At 36.0% G+C, this 19,243-nt stretch overlaps 1 protein-coding gene across 3 annotated transcripts in view; it reads right to left on the reverse strand.

Annotated features, from left to right (window-relative positions):
- RALGPS2 (Ral GEF with PH domain and SH3 binding motif 2) overlaps positions 1–19,243 on the reverse strand; it is a 163,904-nt gene that overhangs the window by 89,528 nt on the left and 55,133 nt on the right. For all 3 annotated transcript variants that reach the window (XM_079929852.1, XM_079929854.1, XM_079929853.1), the window contains exon 5: positions 12,492–12,575. In XM_079929852.1, coding sequence (XP_079785978.1) covers positions 12,492–12,575 — 84 coding nt within the window. The remainder of the gene's footprint in view (positions 1–12,491; positions 12,576–19,243) is intronic.

Consider the following 19,243-nt stretch of genomic DNA (forward strand, 5'->3'; position numbering starts at 1 on the left):
GTTATATAATGCCTATATGCCCAGACAATATATACAATTATAAAAAATACAACATTTGCAAAACATATAGTTACCTCTTTATAGGAATATTATTGGTATTAGTATTGTTATTCTGAGACTGTTACTTGTTATGTAGGCTAAAGCAAATGAGTCACACAGGATACTGTATCATGCCCTGTGTTCCCTGAAAACCAGATTGTGGGTATGGAAGAAAGGATATGCAGATATAATATGGAAGAGGTGAAGTAAAACTCTGGTCCTGAATTTGAATTAGAAGTATTAATAAGAATTCATGAGATATTTTATCTTTAAATATTTGTGTGTGTATGATATATAGATATCCTAGCTATATCTGCTGAAATGGCCTAGAAATTATGGTCACCCTAGTAGCAATGAGCATTTTTAGCACCCAGGTCCATTTCCCACTATAAGAAACCAAGGTTTATTAAAGAAATGTTGATTCCAGGCAGAGGGCAGGTGATGGACAAAATGAACATGCAACATCTTTCCACACAAATAGCAAAGAAACTGTTAACAAGATTACTAGGGTCTGCCAACCTGAAGAGACTTCCACTGGGCAAAGATGGGACAATGTGAGTTTCAATAAGGGTAATAATTGCAATGGGTTGAAACACATCATCTTTGTTTACATTTATGAGTTCAAAATAAAATTAAAATAAACTACTTGGTCTTCGTTAAATGACAACACCAATTCATTATCTTCAGAACTGCTAAATAAAGAGAAAAAAATCCAATATTTATCCTTCCTTGCCATAGGAAATGGACCTCTGGGTATGCAAATACTAGATGAGGGAAAAATGTCTCTTTATAAAAGCATTCCCACTAATAAATAAAAAAGAATGAAATGAGAATTCACTTTTTAACAACCTCAAATAATGGATCTAGACAACTGCTAACATCAAGAAACAGACCTGATGAAAAAACCCAACACAACCCAGACTCTTGCCAAAGGCACTGAACCCAACTGAACCTTTGGAACCAGAAGCTAATTTCTAGAAAACACAGAACATATTAAACTGCACTGAATGCAGTCTAGACTGTGGGAGACTCTAGAGGTTCCTCCACAGGTAAATAGTAAGGAAAAGGATAAAGGGAGAAACTGTAAATTAAAAAGTGGTGGAGAGAGGAACCAAGATGGTGGAGTAGAAGGATGTGCTCTCACTCCCTCTTGTGAGAACACCAGAATCACAACTAGCTGCTGGACAATCATTGACAGGAAGACACTGAACTCACCAAAAAAGATATCCCATATGCAAAGACAAAGGAGAAGGTGTAATGAGATGGTAGGAGGGGTGCAAACACAATAAAAATCAAATCCCTTAATCGCTGGGTGGGTGACTCACAAATGGGAGAACAATTATACCACAGAAGTCCACCCACTGGAGTGAAGGTTCTGAGCCCCACGTCAGGCTTCCCAACCTGGGGTCCGGCAACGGGAGGATGAATTCCTAGAGAATCAGACTTTGAAGCTTAGTGGGATCTGATTGCAGGACTTCGACAGGACTGGGGGAAACAGAGACTCCACTCTTGGAGGGCATACACAAAGCAGTGTGCACATCGGGAGCCAGGGGAAGGAGCAGTGACCCTAGGGGAGACTGAACCACACCACCGGCTAGTGTTGGAGGGTCTCCTGCAGAGGCGGGGGGGTGGGGGTGGTGGCTCTGGCTCACCATGGGGACAAGGACACTGGCAGCAGAAGTTCTGGGAAGTACTCCTTGGTGTTAGCCCCCCCATAGTCTATCATTAGCCCCACTAAAGAGGCCAGGTAGGCTCCAGTGTTGGGTTGCCTCAGGCCAAACAACCAACAGGGAGGGAACACAGCCCCACCCATCAGCAGACAAGCGATTAAAGTTTTACTGAGCTCTGCCCACCAGAGCAACACCAGGCTCCACACATGACCAGTCCCTCCCATCAGGAAACTTACACAAGCCTCTTAGATAGCCTCATCCACCAGAGGGCAGAGAGCAGAAGCAAGAACTACAATCCTACAGCCTGTGGAACAAAAACCACATTCACAAAAAGATAGACAAGATGAAAAGGCAGAGAGCTATGCACCAGATGAAGGAACAAGATAAAACCCCAGAAAAACAACTAAACCAAGTGGACATAGGCAACCTTCCAGAAAAAGAATTCAGAATAATGATAGTGAGAATGATCCAGGACCTCAGAAAATGAATGGAGACAAAGATCAAGAAGATGCAAGAAATGTTTAACAAAGACCTAGAAGAATTAAAGAACAAACAAACAGAGATGAACAATACAATAACTGAAATGAAATCTACACTAAAAGGAATAAATAGCAGAATAACTGAGGCAGAAGAACAGATAAGTGACCTAGAAGACAGAATGGTGGAATTCACTGCTGTGGAACAGAAAAAAGAAAAAAAGAATGAAAAGAAATGAAGACAGCCTAAGAGACCTCTGGGACAACATTAAACACAGCAACATTCGCATTATAGGGGTCCCAGAAGGAGAAGAGAGAGAGAAAGGACCAGAGAAAATATCTGAAGAGTTTATAGTCGAAAACTTCCCTAACATGGGAAATAGCCACCCAAGTCCAGGAAGCGCAGCGAGTCCCATACAGGATAAACCCAAGGAGAAACACGCAGAGACACAGAGTAATCAAATTGGCAAAAATTAAAGACAAAGAAAAATTATTGAAAGCAGCAATGGAAAAACGACAAATAACATACAAGGGAACTCCCATAAGGTTAACAGCTGATTTCTCAGCAGAAACTTTACAAGCCAGAAGGGAGTGTCATGATATACTTAAACTGATGAAAGGGAAGAACCTACAACCAAAATTACTCTACCTGGCAAGCATCTCATTCAGATTCAAAGGAGAAATCAAAAGCTTTACAGACAAGCAAAAGCTAAGAGAATTCAGCACCAACAAACCAGCTCTACAACAAATGCTAAAGGAAGTTCCCTAAGTGGGAAACACAAGAGAAGAAAAGGACCTACAAAAACAAACACAAAACAATTAAGAAAATGGTCGAAGGAACATACACATCAATAATTACCTTAAACGTGAATGGATTAAATGCTCCAACCAAAAGACACAGGCCTGCTGAATGGATACAAAAACAAGACCCATATATATGCTGTCTACAAGAGACCCACGTCAGACCTAGGGACACATACAGACTGAAAGTGAGGGGATGGAAAAAGATATTCCATGCAAATGGAAATCAAAAGAAAGCTGGAGTAGCTATACTCATATCACATAAACTAGACTTTAAAATAAAGAATGTTACAAGAGACAAGGAAGGACACTACATAATGATCAAGGGATCAATCCAAGAAGAAGATATAACAATTATAAATATACATGCACCCAACAGAGGAGCACCTCAATACATTAAGCAACTGCTAACAGCTATAAAAGAGGAAATCGACAGTAACACAATAATAGTGGGGGACTTTAACACCTCACTTACACCAATGGACAGATCATCCAAAATGAAAATAAATTTCATTTTAAAGCTTCATTTTCAGAAGCTATAAATGACACAACAGACCAGATAGATTTAATTTATATTTATAGGACATTCCATTCAAAAACAGCAGATTACACTTTCTTCTCAAGTGCACACGGAACATTCTCCAGGATAGATCACATCTTGGTTCACAAATCAAGCCTCAGTAAATTTCAGAAAATTGAAATCATATCAAGCATCTTTTCTGGCCACAACGCTATGAGATTAGAAATGAATTACAGGGAAAAAAATGTAAAAAACAGAAACACATGGAGGCTAAAAAATACATTACTAAATAACCAAGAGATCACTGAAGAAATCAAAGAGGAAATCAAAAAATACCTAGAGACAAATGACAATGAAAACACGATGATGCAAAACCTATGGGATGCAGCAAAAGCAGTTCTAAGAGGGAAGTTTATAGCTATACAAGCCTACCTCAAGAAACAAGAAAAATCTCAAATAAACAATCTAACCTTACACCTAAAGGAACTAGAGAAAGAAGAACAAACAAAACCCAAAGTTAGCAGAAGGAAAGAAATCATAAAGATCAGAGCAGAAATAAATGAAATAGAAACAAAGAAAACAAGAGCAAAGATCAATAAAACTAAAAGCTGGTTCTTTGAGAAGATAAACAAAACTGATAAACCATTAGCCAGACTCATCAAGAAAAAGAGGGAGAGGACTCAAATCAATAAAATTAGAAATGAAAAAGGAAAAGTTACAACAGACACCGCAGAAATACAAAGCATCCTAAGAGACTACTACAAGCAACTCTATGCCAACAAAATGGACAACCTGGAAGAAATGGACAAAATCTTAGAAAGGTATAACCTTCCAAGACTGAACCAGGAAGAAATAGAAAATATGGACAGACCAATCACAAGCACTGATATTGAAACTGGAATTAAAAATCTTCCAACAAACAAAAGTCCCAGACCAGATGGCTTCACAGGTGAATTCTATCAAACATTTAGAGAAGAGCTAACACCCATCCTTCTCAAACTCTTCCAAAAAACTGTGGAGGAAGAAACACTCCCAAACTCATTCTATGAGGCCACCATCACCCTGATACCAAAATCAGAGAAAGATACTACAAAAAGAGAAAATTACAGACCAATATCACTGATGAATATAGATGCAAAAATCCTCAACAAAATACTAGCAAACAGAATCCAACAACACATTAAAAGGATCATACACCATGATCAAGTGGGATTTATCCCAGGGATGCAAGGATTCTTCAATATACACAAATCAATCCATGTGATACACCATATTAACAAATTGAAGAAATAAAAACCATATGATCATCTTAACAGATGCAGAAAACAGATGCACAAAATTCAACACCCATTTATGATAAAAATGCTCCAGAAGGTGGGCAGAGAGGGAACCTACCTCAACATAATAAAGGCCATGTATGACAAACCCACAGCAAACATCATTCTCAATGGTGAAAAACTGAAAGCATTTCCTCTACGATCAGGAACAAGACAAGGATGTCCACTCTCACCACTATTATTCAGCATAGTTTTGGAAGTCCTAGCCATGGCAATCAGAGAAGGAAAAGAAATAAAAGGAATACAAATGGGAAAAGAAGAAGAAAGGCTGTCACTGTTTGCAGATGACGTGATACTATACATAGAGAATCCTATAAATGCCACCAGAAAACTACTAGAGCTAATCAATGAATTTGGTAAAGTTGCAGGACACAAAATTAATGCAAAGAAATCTCTTGCATTCCTCTACACTAATGATGAAAAATCTGAAAGAGAAATTAAGGGAACACTTCCATTTACCACTGCAACAAAAAGAATAAAACATCCAGGAATAAACCTACCTAGGGAGACAAAAGACCTGTATGCAGAAAACTATAAGACACTGATGAAAGAAATTAAAGACGATACCAACAGATGGAGAGATACACCATGTTCTTGGATTGGAAGAATCCATATTGCGAAAATGACTATACTACCCAAAGCAATCTACAGATTCTATACAATCCCTATCAAATTACCAATGGCATTTTTTACAGAACTAGGAGAAAAAAAATCTTAAAATTTCTATGGAGACACAAAAGACCCCGAATAGCCAATACAGTCTTGAGGTAAAAAAATGGAGCTGGAGGAATCAGACTCCCTGACTTCAGACTATACTACAAAGCTACAGTAATCAAGACAATATGGTACTGGCACAAAAACAGAAACATAGATCAATGGAACAAGACAGAAAGCCCAGAGATAAACCCACACACCTATGGTCAAATAATCCATGACAAAGGAGGCAAGGATATGGAGAAAAGACAGTCTCTTCAATAAGTGGTGCTGGGAAAACTGGACAGCTACATGTAAAAGAATGAAATTAGAACACTCCCTAACACCATACACAAAAATAAACTCAAAATGGGTTCAAGACCTAAATGTAAGACCAGACACTATAAAACTCTTACAGGAAAACATAGGAAGAATATTCTTTGACATAAATCACAGTGAGATCTTTTTGATCCACCTCTTAAAGTAATGGAAATAAAAACAAAAATAAACAAATCATATCTAATGAAACTTCAAAGCTTTTTCACAGCAAAGGAAACCATAAACAAGATGAAAAGGCAACCCTCAGAATGGGAGAAATATTTGCAAATGAAGCAATGGACAAAGGATTAATCTCCAAAATACATAAACAGCTCATGCAGCTCAATATCAAAGAAACAAACAACCCAATCCAAAAATGGGCAGAAGACCTAAATAGACATTTCTCCAAAGAAGACATACAGATGGCCAAGAAGCACATGAAAAGCTGCTCAACATCACTAATTATTAGAGAAATGCAAATCAAAACTACAATGAGGTATCACCTCACACCAGTTAGAATGGGCATCATCAGAAAATTTACAAACAACAAATGCTGGAGAGGGTGTGGAGAAAAGGGAACCCTCTTGCACTGTTGGTGGGAATGTAAGTTGATACAGCCACTATGGAGAACAGTATGAAGTTTCCTTAAAAAACTAAAAATAGAATTATCATATGATCCAGCAATTCTACTACTGAGCATATATCCAGAGAGAACCATAATTCAAAAAGACACATGCACCCCAATGTTCACTGCAGTACTCTTCACAATAGCCACGTCAGGGAAGCAGCCTAAACGCCCATCGCCAGACGAATGGATAAAGAAGTTGTGGTACATATATACAATGGATTATTACTCAGCCATAAAAAGGAATGAAATTGAGTCATTTGTTGAGACGTGGATGGACCTAGAGACTGTCATACAGAGTGAAGTAAGTTAGAAAGAGAAAAACAAATATCGTATATTAACGCATGTATGTGGAACGTAGAAAACTGATACAGATGAACCGGTTTGCAGGGCAGAAGTTGAGACACAGATGTAGAGAACAAATGTATGGACACCAAGGGGGAAAGCCATGGTGGGGTGGGGATGGTGGTGTGCTGAATTGGGCGATTGGGATTGAAGTTTATACACTGATGTGTATAAAGCTGATGACTAATAAGAACCTGCTATATAAAAAAATAAATAAAATAAAATTCAAAAATTCAAAAAAAATAGTGGTAAACATTTAACAAATTAAAAAATACTGGCAAGGTTAAACTAGCGATCACATTTATGTGATAAAACCACAAAACACCAGACAGTGGGAACTATAAAAGTCAAGACAGTGGGTATTGCTGGAAGAAGAAAGGGTGTGGACTGAGATGAGGCACTTGGAGGAGTTTGTAGAGTAGTTAGTAAAACTTCATTAAACCATATATTTGTTTTGTGTGTTTTTTTGTATCCATGTTTTATTTTACAATAAGTGATTTAAAGTAGGAAATAAGAGAATAATACAAATGACTGGAGAGATCTGAAAATGATAGAACTTCTGAAAATGAAAAAAGAAATATGTGAAATTAAAATTAGGAAGAACTAGAATGAAAAGGTACACGAAGAGAGTGGTCTCTGTTTTTCTTATTCACTAATATATCCCAAACATCAAGACCAATGTAGGAGCTTAATAAATATTTAGTTGAATGAGAATGAAAGCTGAAGTCATTTTATACCAGATTGCAAAGTTTGATGATACCAAATGTTGACAAGGATATGCAGTAATGAAAGCTCAATGCAAATTTGGTACCATCATTTTGGAAAAAAAATTAGACACTGTCTTGTGTAGTTAAACATGGATATACTCTTTATGACACAAATTTTACATCTAGGCACATATTTTTTCAAACAAATCAGTGTTTTTCACCCACTTTATGGTATCAGTTTAGTAAGTCTAAGCAGCAATGTTTTTCAACTGCTTTTTTTTTGCAGAGAAAGATCAAAGTACATATCATCTAATACAAGTAAATATTATTTCAGAAAACTTTAATTTCTGTATTGGGTTGAAATGTAAAATATTTCATCTTATTGTGGGTCATAGTCAAAAAGTTTGAAAGCCGCTGCCTAAGAAACTACTGCACATGGGTACCAAAAAGACTCTTAGAATATTCAGAGCAACATACTTCATAACAGCAAAAAATTAGGAGACACATCTCATGTCCATCCTCAAAAGAATAATAAATTCTTTCTGATACATTCATGCAATGAAACGCTAGAAGATAGCACTGAAAGTACAATGAACGAGAGCTACATACATGACCATGGATATGGCAGAGAAACACACAAGTGAAAAAAGGCATCCAGAGAAGACTACATATAGTCTGATGATATATTTTTCAAAGATGAAAAACAAGCAAGATATACAACATGCTGTTTAGGGGTACAAATATTTCTGGTAAATCTATATATATGGGAATTATGAGACGAGTTAAAATTTTTTTTAAATCAAGTTTAAAAAAATACAAAAGATAGAAGAAAATAAAAATTTTTAGATAATGGTTACCCCCCTTAATTGAGGATAGAACAAAGAATATGTAAAATACTTCAACAGTTTTGGTAATATTCTATTTCTTAGTTTAGGTGGTGAATTCACAGTTGTTTATCAGAATATTTCCTAATATATATTAGATTAACCATACGAACTTGCCAGTTTTGTAGCCTAAACATGGTCAAACATTGGCAATTTCATAAGATTCAAACAAACATTTAACACATTCTTAAAAATGTATCAAATATTTCATTAAGAAGTAAATCCTGGAAAAATTTTATTCATAGGCTATTTTTAACTCTAGTTGCTTTATTCAGGGTTTTATAATCATATAAAAGCATTATGAAAACCTTTTATTTGCAGCCAAACATATGTTAAGCTTTTAAAGACAGTTTCTTAATTTTTTATCATGGAAATCTTTAAATGTATACTGAACTAACAGATGATAGTACTGAAGTCCCCAGTACACATCAACTGGCTTCAACAACCAAGATATGGCCAAGCTTTCTCACCTCCACCCTCACTCTACCCTCAAGTGCCCCATTAATACTGTGAAGCAAATCATGGACAATATATAATTGCATCTATAAATATTTTCTAAAAGGAGTATTTTTATAAACATAACCTAAAATCATTATCATTCCTAAAAACATTAATTCCCAATTATTAGTCAAATTTCCGATTATCAAAAGGTAACATTTAAAAGAAACTTAGACAACCCTTCCCCCAATAAAAAAAAAAATCAGGAAGCCACTGGCCAGAAGGCATGAATACAAGTTATCAGAGAAATAGCCAAAATAGAGTGATTATTAAAATTATGAAAGAGTCAAGTCATAGGAGATTATACAGATACTTAAAATGTTTTCAAAATGATTTTATGATACAATAACATTTCATGGTATGTTAAGACAATAGGACTGTAAATTACACGTACAGCATTATTTCTATGAGATTAGTAAAAAAATAAAGAATGGAAGAATATATACTAAAAATGTTAACAACAGTCACCTCAGGGTGATTTCTCCCCGCACCTTTTAATAAATTTCTACCTTGTTACAGTTTCCCTGCAATGTATGTTACTGTTTCGATAATTAATAAAAAATCATAGTTTTAAAAGGATGGGGGACAGTTCCATTTCTGGTAATGTGGAGAAGCAGGTATCTTTGGAAATGCTCATCTGATTATAATTACAAATTATAAAAACAACTATTAAAAGCACAAGAGAGGAACCAAAAGAAGGCAGAAACTGGAGAACAGATCTTTGGAAAAAGTAAGATGCACTGGGTGAGAACTGCACTTATAAAGTTTATTGTCTGAGGACATTCACCAGTTACAATGTGGAGCACCAGAAACTCAAGCAGAAGACCACAGTCTTAATGGCTTTGAAAGTCAGAGGACAATTGGCTAGAAAGTGAGCGGGGAAATTCTGGAAAGGCGAGAAAAATCCCCCAAATCTATATAAAAACTCCATCCAGGGGCTTCCCTGGTGGCACAGTGGCTGAGAGTCCGCCTGCCGATGCAGGGGACATGGGTTCGTGCCCCAGTCCGGGAAGATCCCACATGCCACGGAGCGGCTAGGCCCATGAGCAATGGCCGCTGAGCCTGCGCGTCCAGAGCCTGTGCTCCGCAATGGGAGAGGCCACAACAGTGAGAGGCCTGCGTACCACAAAAAAAAAAAAAAAAAAAAAAAATTCCATCCAAATCTCTGGCTGACCATGCAATTGTGCACATGCAAGGGAAACTCGAAGAAGCCCAAACAAAGATAAAATCTGGAAAGACTTCTCCAAGGAGAAATATGTTCTCCAAGGAGAGACAGAATTTAGACTTTGAGTCCAGCCAAGTTAACTGCCTGATAAAATAAAAATCAATAATTTTCTAAAGAAGACAACAAAATCCAGAATCTCTATAACATATTATCCATAATGATGACAATACAATTGAAAAAATTACCAGACACACAAAGAAACAGATTCAAAGTTGACTGTTAAGAGAAAAAGCATTAAAAAGAAACAGACTCCAAAATAACTCTTTTGTTGGAATTAGTGACAACTAAATGCAATGTGGGATCCAAAATGGTATCTTGGAACAACAAAAAGGATATTGGTGGGAATACTGAAGAAATTTGAATAGGGCCCTTAGTTTAGTTAATGGTATTGTACCCATGTTAATTTCCAGGCTCTGATAGCTATATTATACTTACCTAAGATGTTAAGATTAGGGGAGGTTAGGGATATACAGAAACTCTCTTTGCATTTTTTTCTAGGTCTAAATTGAAAAGCAGAGATTGTCAGACCAGACCAAAAAAAAGGAAGACCCAACTATATGCTATCTACAAGAAACTCTTTTTTTTTTTTTTTGCAGTATGCTGGCCTCTCACTGTTGTGGCCTCTCCTGTTGCAGAGCACAGGCTCCGGATGCACAGGCTCAGAGGTCATGGCTCACAGGCCTAGCCGCTCTGCGGCATGTGGGATCTTCCCAGACCGGGGCACGAACCCGTCTCCCCTGCATTGGCAGGCGGACTCTCAACCACTGCGCCACCAAGGAAGTCCTACAAGAAACTCATTTTAAAAATAAGACTCTCTGTAACTTCCTTTGTAATTTGCTACCTTCAGATTTCCTAACACCCTCCTAGGAGAAAATGACAGTAATGGAATAACTAAGTAATGGAGCTTATTACAGATCAACTGTAATCTTGATTAGCATAAGAGCTTTTGGTACACTGTGACATATTTGACTCTAACAACCTTTTGGCTTACTTAAGAATAATATGAAAAAAAAAGAGAAGAATATGAGTGCTTAAAAATCTAAAGTCAAATTTATGGGTATTGTTACAATGTTTTTGTATGGCGAAGAAAAAAGTTTTACTGTGATGATAAATTCTGACCACCTCAGAAAAATTTTAAAACTTCTAAATAGCTTAAATAAGGAATTCAGTATAAGACATGTTTGTCTAGGCCCCTTAATAATGGTTTAATCTAATTAAAAAAAAAACTTTAACTCATTTCCATTTTGGGTATACAGTGAACCAAATAACTTGAGAAACTATTTGCTATAAACCCCATTTTTAAACCCCAACCATTTTTAAAAAAGTGTATAACTAACTTGAAAGGAAAAGAAAAGATTTCACTAGAGGTGGAAAAAAAAAAAAAAAAGGAAATAAAGGCAAAAAAGGAGAGGGTACTACAGCTGTCCTTGGAAGATTTCCTGTCAAGAGCATAGGGACTAGGGATTTAATACTCCTTCAAAGTCATAATATAAGGCCTCACACCTCTACCGTCCCCTGTCTGTTCCTATTTAAGGGATCTTCAAAGGGCTACAATTTTGGTGAAAAAGTAGACTAAACAATTCACCTACTGACAGAGGGAGATGACACAGAAGAAGGAGAAAATTAAGCCTTTCACAAGAATTTGTAACTTGCCCTTAATTGGATTTGGAGCTTAAACTTTCAGTACAGATGTTCCCCAACCAAAACACATAACATAAAAAAATAGTCCTACTTCTGTAATAGCCCTTGGTATTGGCAAAAGCAAACAAAATGCCTCTTAGACAGTATACACCCTCAATCTAGGCAGCAGCAAAATTCCCACAGCTAAAGCTTAAATGAACATGAGCTCTCAATTCAAAATTACAAAATCATAAGAAAACAAACCATTTTGAGTAAGGATCAGCAGATACAGAGAATTAGTACTCCCAGGACTTTGGATAATAACAGAAATTATAAAATAAAAAGTTGAAAATGATTTAAGAAATTTTAAAAATAAGAAAAAAAATGACACTAGTGTAAAAGCACACAGATTTGAAACAGATTTGACACATCTGAAAAGAATTAGTGATCTGAAATATAGATCTGAGGAAATCATGCAGAACAGAGCACAAAGGGATAGATGAAATATGAAAGGTTAAGATACAAGTAGGAAAGAATGTCAAGTTCCAGTAAATTTCCAATAGGAATTACAGAAGGAAAAAAACAGAGATCATGCAGAGACAATATTTGAAGAGATATTGGCTGAAAATGCTCTAGAATTGATGTAAAAACTTAAAGCTATTTCTTAATGAAAATTATAAACTGAGAAACTGAATTTCAGAAACTAAATATCAAAATTTTATAAGCAACTCACATGATTAAATCTTCTTGTAAAGGCAACCGCATTTGGTGCAGAACTGTATTTTTCCTTTTTATTCCATCCACAACTTGAAAGCTCCTGAAAAATTAAGTTGAAAATTAAATATAAATTCAGGAAATAGCCCAGTTTTCCTGTTGCATTAATGGTTTCAAAGCATTAAAGACAGTTGTGCACTTTCCCAGAACTGTTTTATTTAATATGAACACATTTAATAGCATAACCATTCAGTTAAAACACAAAAGGAAATTTTATTAGAATATAAGAGGGCAAAATTACTTGTCTATGTGAACACAGATAATTAGACTTATACTCCATATGCAGAATGATGGGTTCTTCTTTCAAGAGGTTTGAATCCCAAGAGGAAAAATCTATCTACAAACAATGAAAGCTGAGCATCCCACAACATAGAGTGAAGCCCACTAGTTGTCAAGCCCCAGTCATTCATTCAGAGCTTCCAATCAGCTTTCTAGTATCTCAATCTTTGAGCTGACAGCCAACGACCCCAGGTATTTGAAGAAACCTCTAATAAAGGGGTGTTTGATCCCCCACAGGGTCTATCAATAGAATTCAAAGGGCACAAGAACTTGGATGTAAAAAAAAAAAAATTAAATTTTTGTTTTACACTAACCTCTAAATGAAATGACGTTCCTTTTAATTATACATGCAGGCTACAAATTATAGAAGAATTGTCAATACATGTGACTTTGTCACTAATAAAAATCACAGATATTTTCATAGCACATTACAACTGGTACAGATATCTCAAAAATATCATTCACCCTCATCACTACTTTGAAGTTGTAATCTCATCACCTATAAATCTTACTTAATATGTTAATAAGGAGGCACATATATTGCCATAGAACAATTTTTAAAAATATTTTAATAAGTGTATCTTATTAGGACTGATTTCCTTTGATATTAAAGAAGCGTTCAGTTCCAGAAGCTTCAGTTTGCCAAAAGGGTTCAAGGTTCAAAATAGGTTAAGAACCCTGCTGTAATACAACCACCACCACCAGAAAGAGACAGAATCCATAGGAAAAAAGAAAAACCTCTGAAGAAATCAAGTTAGGTCAGAGAACAAAAGAAAACTGAGAAAAGAAAAGGACAAAACCATATAATTATTACTTTAAGACAGATATTTCTCCCATTAAATGGCAAAAACAGAAGGATACAAATAAGAAATATTTAGAAAACAAAACTTTTGGACATGAAAATATAATACAAGAAATTTAAAAAATCAACAGAAGAGTTGTGAGATAAAGGTGATAATATCTTTTAAACAATAAGCTAAAAGTAGGAGCAAAAATATTATGTTAATTAGAAGAGTCAACTTCAGTCAAATCCAGTCAACTTCTGAATAATAAAAAGAATTTTAAGAGAATACAGAGAAAATAGAGGAAAGTAACTTATCAAAAAAAAAAAAAATGCTAATTCAAGAAAATACCTCCAGAACTTGAAGGACAAAAGACCTGTCTAATGCCCATTACAAAAGATTAAAAAAAAAAAAAAAAAAGAAAGAAAGAAAAGAAAAAGAAGACTCAAACCAAGGCCTAGCATCAAAAACCTGTAGCACATTGGAGACAAAGAAATAATAAAGTCTATCAGTTCAAAAACAGAACGAAACAAAAACAGATCACCTACAGAAAACTAGGGATCAGAAGGTGTCAGAAATCTCAATAGCAACCCTAGAAGTTAAAAGACAACTGAAACAAAGCCTTCAAAATCCTAGAATTCTTTATCCAACAAAAATATCAATTAAGTATGAAAGTATACCACAGACATTTTCAGACATGAAAGTCTCAGAGAATTTGCCTTATATGCACCTATTACCAGAGAGCTAGTAGAATATGTGTTCCATCAAAACAAACTAGCAAAGAAAAAGGAAGACAAGATCCAGGAAACCGAGGAACCAACATAGAAAGAAAATATTGGAAATTCCCAGATAAACAGTAAAGGGAGATCCTGGGACAAAGCAATGAGCAGACCTTAAGAACAACAGTCCAGATGGTAAGTAGCAAGGATGGAAATTCGAAGAGACATCTCTGAAAGATGAAGCAATATCTGGAGTGTTTGAACACATTGAGAAAACACACTCACTACATTCACGTCTGGCAGAAAAATTAGTGACAAATGTAGAGAAAGCTAAAGTAAGTTATTTAGCTCAAGGAAAACAAAATTTAAGTAAGTAATCATGGCTCAACTGTTCTTTAGCTTTCTCTACACTTGTAAAGAATGGTTGAGCCAGTATTACTTACTCATGTCAAAATTGTGACATAACTACACAGAAAGAGGAGGAAGTAAATTGTGTAAATGTGAGAGGAAGAGAAAATAAGAGACTGAAATCATCTTCTATAGTAGAGAATCAATAAATCATAACCAAAATTGAAAAATCATAAGCAATAGGCATTTAGACATATTATCTTAAAAACATACAAATTCCTCCAAATAAGAAACACAAAGAGACTTGGATGGGCGTGGGGCTCAAGGGTGGAGGCTGGAAGGGTGGGAGCAACAGGACAGTGCTATATTTTGTTCTCCTATGGAAATATATGGCTTCTTAAACATGATATATGCATATCTTCAATAAAATTTTAAAATAAAATAGAAACAAAAAAGAATGAATTGATTCAAGGGAAGACTGAGGAAACAGTTGTGATGATATTATAATGCTTCAAGAAAAAGGTAATGTTCCTTGAGTAGGGTAGTGTCAGTGGATATTGAAAAAAACTGGTAAAATATTCAAGATATTTTGGAGGTAGGCAGGACTTGGTCAAAAACTGGATCCACACAGTGTAAGCTAAGAATGACGTATCCAGAAGTACTACAATTCCCAAGTTTCTGGCTTGAGCAATTGAGACAGGGAATACTGAAGAAAGTGATGAAAATTATCACTTTAACACAATAGATAAACAGTAAATGCTCTGAAGATATGAATTACTTTTTTTAAACCTAAAATTAAATTGCAACTTTCAAATTCGAAATTACTGACGGAAAAAAAAAGTGACAGAAGCAACTCTACAGTAAAAGAAATTTTTGGTACTTGATACTCAGCCTAGATACACGCTCATTGCACATTATCTCCCTGTAGAGACAGAAAATATTTAGTGGTAGATATTAACATAAAATGACATATAATAACTATATTAAAAACATCAAACTTCTAGAAGACATGTTTGTTCTTTCTAAAAATCACAGCCTATTTATACAACCATATAAAGATGTCACAGTTTAGGACAAAATTCCTAGATTTAAATCCATCAACTCTGAATTTGTTTTTTAACCAGTTAATATAATTTCCATATTTATATTAATTCTATAATCAAAGTGTCTCTAACAAATTGTTATTAAACTTATCAAGCCATTTGATAAGCCGTTTTCCTATTATAAGGTTACACTATAATGAACATTCTTGCACCTTTTCTGACATTTCTGATCATTTCCTAAATATATAGTCCTAGAAGTGAAATCACTAGGTCAAAGAGTAGGAACCTTTCAAGGCCTTGATCCTTGTCAAACTGCCCTTCTGAAATACTGAATCATTTATACTAGCACTACTGAGTGTCAGTTCACAAGAGTCATATCAAAACTAGGTATATTTAATTCCCTTTCTATATATTATACTTTAATTTCCCCAACTGTAAGAGGAATTATGGTCACTAAATGTATTTGTTAAATAGAAAATGGGGGTTAGGGGGCCGTAAATCACCTATAAACCCACCACCCGAATAAACCTATGTAAACATCTTCCCAATCTTCTTTATGTGCATATGGGGGCTGGCTTTTGTTTGTTTAAAGTAGCCAATACACCTGTCCTTTTCTGTGTGATCTCATCTTCTGATTTTGTGCTTAAAAAGTCCTTTCTTCCTGAGAACATATGTCTTAACAGCAGCAATAAAAATAATAGTTAAAACTAACATAGAGATCACTATGTGCCAGGCACTGTTCTAAGTGCTTTAGACATATCAACTCATTTGATCCTATCTTTATCATTATAATTTATTATGATAAGAAACACAGACAAAGGTATTAGTGAATTGTGGCCCTATTTTTTACATTAAAATTTTTTTTAATGCTTTTCTGATTCCTCAACTAAGAAATGCTAAGACGTTTTGAAAAATCCATTCAATTTTTGGGACATTTCAACACCATTAGCTTAATGAAAAAATGCTTTTCCCCTTTAATAAAACTCTGTTTGAAGCAGACTGAAAGAAGGCAGGAGTTAAATGAACCTCCAGTCACATTACTTGGGAGCAAATAGGTTAAAATTCCATCGGAGCCCTCCATCCTAAAGAAACTTATAATTAAAAAATAAGAACAAGCAGGTTCTTAAAAACTTAAGATAGTAGTCTCTGCTTCAGAAAACATTTCCCCTTTGAAACAATGTTACATTACTAGCCCATCTAAGACAACAACAAACTAGGGCTATAAAGATAGAGAACAGCATAGTGGCTGCCAGGAGTTAAGGATGGTGGGGAATGAGGGTGGGAGTAGGATGGGTGTGACTGTAAAGGGGTAGCACAAATGAGAAATCTTTTGTGGTGATGGAATAGTTCTGTATCTGGATGGGGGTAGCAATAAGACAAATCTACACAAGTGATAAAACGTGGTCTTCCCTGGTGGCGCAGTGGTTAAGAATCCGCCTGCCAACGCAGGGAACATGGGTTCAAGCCCTGGTCCGGGAAGATCCCGCATGCCGCAGAGCAGCTAAGCCCATGCGCCACAACTACTGAGCCTGCGCTCTAAAGCCTGTGCACCACAACTACTGAGCACACATGCCACAACTACTGAATCCCACGCGCCTAGAGACCATGCTCCACAACAAGAGAAGCCACTACAATGAGAAGCCCGTGCACCGCAACGAAGAGTAGCCCCCGCTCGCCACTACTAGAGAAAGCCCACACGCAGCAACGAAGACCCGACGCAGCCAAAAATAAATTAAAAAAAAAAAAAAAAAAGGTAAAACGTCACAGAACTATACAGACATGTCTTGTACAAACATCCATTTCCTGGGTTTGATATTGTGAATCTAAAATGATCCTTGTACTATTTTTTGCAACTTCCTGTGAAACTGTAATTACCTCAAAATAAAAAGTTTAAAAAACAACGAAAACAAAAACCAAGTTAATGGATTATGAAGTAGGCATTGCACTGGGACTCCAGGAACTCATCCAGTACTTTCTTCTTAAACCTTGACATGCATTTATGGTTAACTGGCCTTAAAGGAATTTTGCCCTGCCCCATCTCAACCTCCCAATAGCCACTAAATATCTCTGTGAGAAAAAAGATGCTTTTCCCTTTGTCTCTGCCTCTTTTTGTCTCAGAACCTAGATTCTTTCTCCAAGTGACACTATACAATCTAAGAAATAAATTCTCCTACCAGATCATCTTGTATTGACAGCTTATCAGCCAGGTCAAGTTATTCTATACTAATCCATTTCCCACGAACACCAAAAAGTTAAAGTAAACTTAGTGACTCAAAAGACGTTTTTTGGGGGGTCTAACTTATGAATAAGACTGATTCAAGTTGAGTACACTGCGTAAATAAGCCTCTGTTTTAGCAAAGGCTAAATGAAACAGAACCGCCTTGATGCCTCTTAAAATTTGTTCAAATGGATTCAACCTTCAATTTTTAAATCAGGCAGTGAAGAGAAATCTTCTAACAGTAACTCACATATACAAAGGCGATTTCTTAATAGTCATTAAAAGTGTATTTGAAAGTATATTCACGGACTGATTTTGAGCCATTAAACAGATTATTTTGGAAGCACGTGGGAAGGCAAACACCACAACTGATGACCACCTACCCTATGAAAGAACTACTGAATTTCTCAGGAGCCACAGCTTCTCTTACGTCTTGTAGGTTTGTTCTGTAAAGTCAAATTCTTGATCTAAATTTCATCTTGTAGGTTCCAACACTTTTAAAAGCACTGCTCTAAGGGTGATGTTGTAGGGATACCTATAGATAGAAGAAGAGAAAAGGCCAATATAGACCAGCATGTAGACAGAGACTGAGGCAAAGGAAAGAAAAAGCAATGGAATTTGTAAAAGACTGTGGGCTGTGGGGGCCCTCAGAGTGAGAAGATGACTGCTGCTGAGGCATTCCTAGGCTCCAAAGCTGGAAGCTTTACCGGGGCATAATACAGCCATTAGCATTCAGCCTGTATGGCTCTTTGGAAAGAAGTCTCAGCCATAGATGAGCGCTCACCCTGAGATGAGGGGCTCACCGCGATTCCTATATTCTTAATGGGTAGAATAAGCCCTGAAACTATATAATTCTAATGGAATATTTAAATCAAAAACACCACCTCACTCTTCCGTAATGTAACGTACTCACATTCTTTCCTCCCCCAACCTCCCTCCTTCCAATACCTTAAAGCCACCTCTATAGGGAGATCAGAGAGAAAGGCAGAAGCTATCTTCTGCCACTGATACTGTGATATACCTACTCTCCTAGTCAACAGTTATCTTCCCTAGTTCTAATCTAAGCCTGCCCTTACTGTATATAAAGGAAGTTCGCAGTAAGGAACAGCAATAATATGAACTGACAAAACAGCTAGCTTTTTCTAGTCCACAAGAAGAGTCACATGTCTTCTTTGCTTTCTTCAAACCTCCCACTATATTCATGGATTTTTACATTTTAATTCTAATGAAAATGATACTTTTCATTAAAACAAGGATAGAATTATGATATTCCTGATGTTGGAATTTTGGATGTTGCCAAGATTATAGGCTGTTTGCATACA

The sequence above is a fragment of the Stenella coeruleoalba genome (genome assembly GCF_951394435.1).
Source record: "Stenella coeruleoalba genome assembly, chromosome: 1".
NCBI classification, from domain to species: Eukaryota; Metazoa; Chordata; class Mammalia; order Artiodactyla; family Delphinidae; genus Stenella; species Stenella coeruleoalba.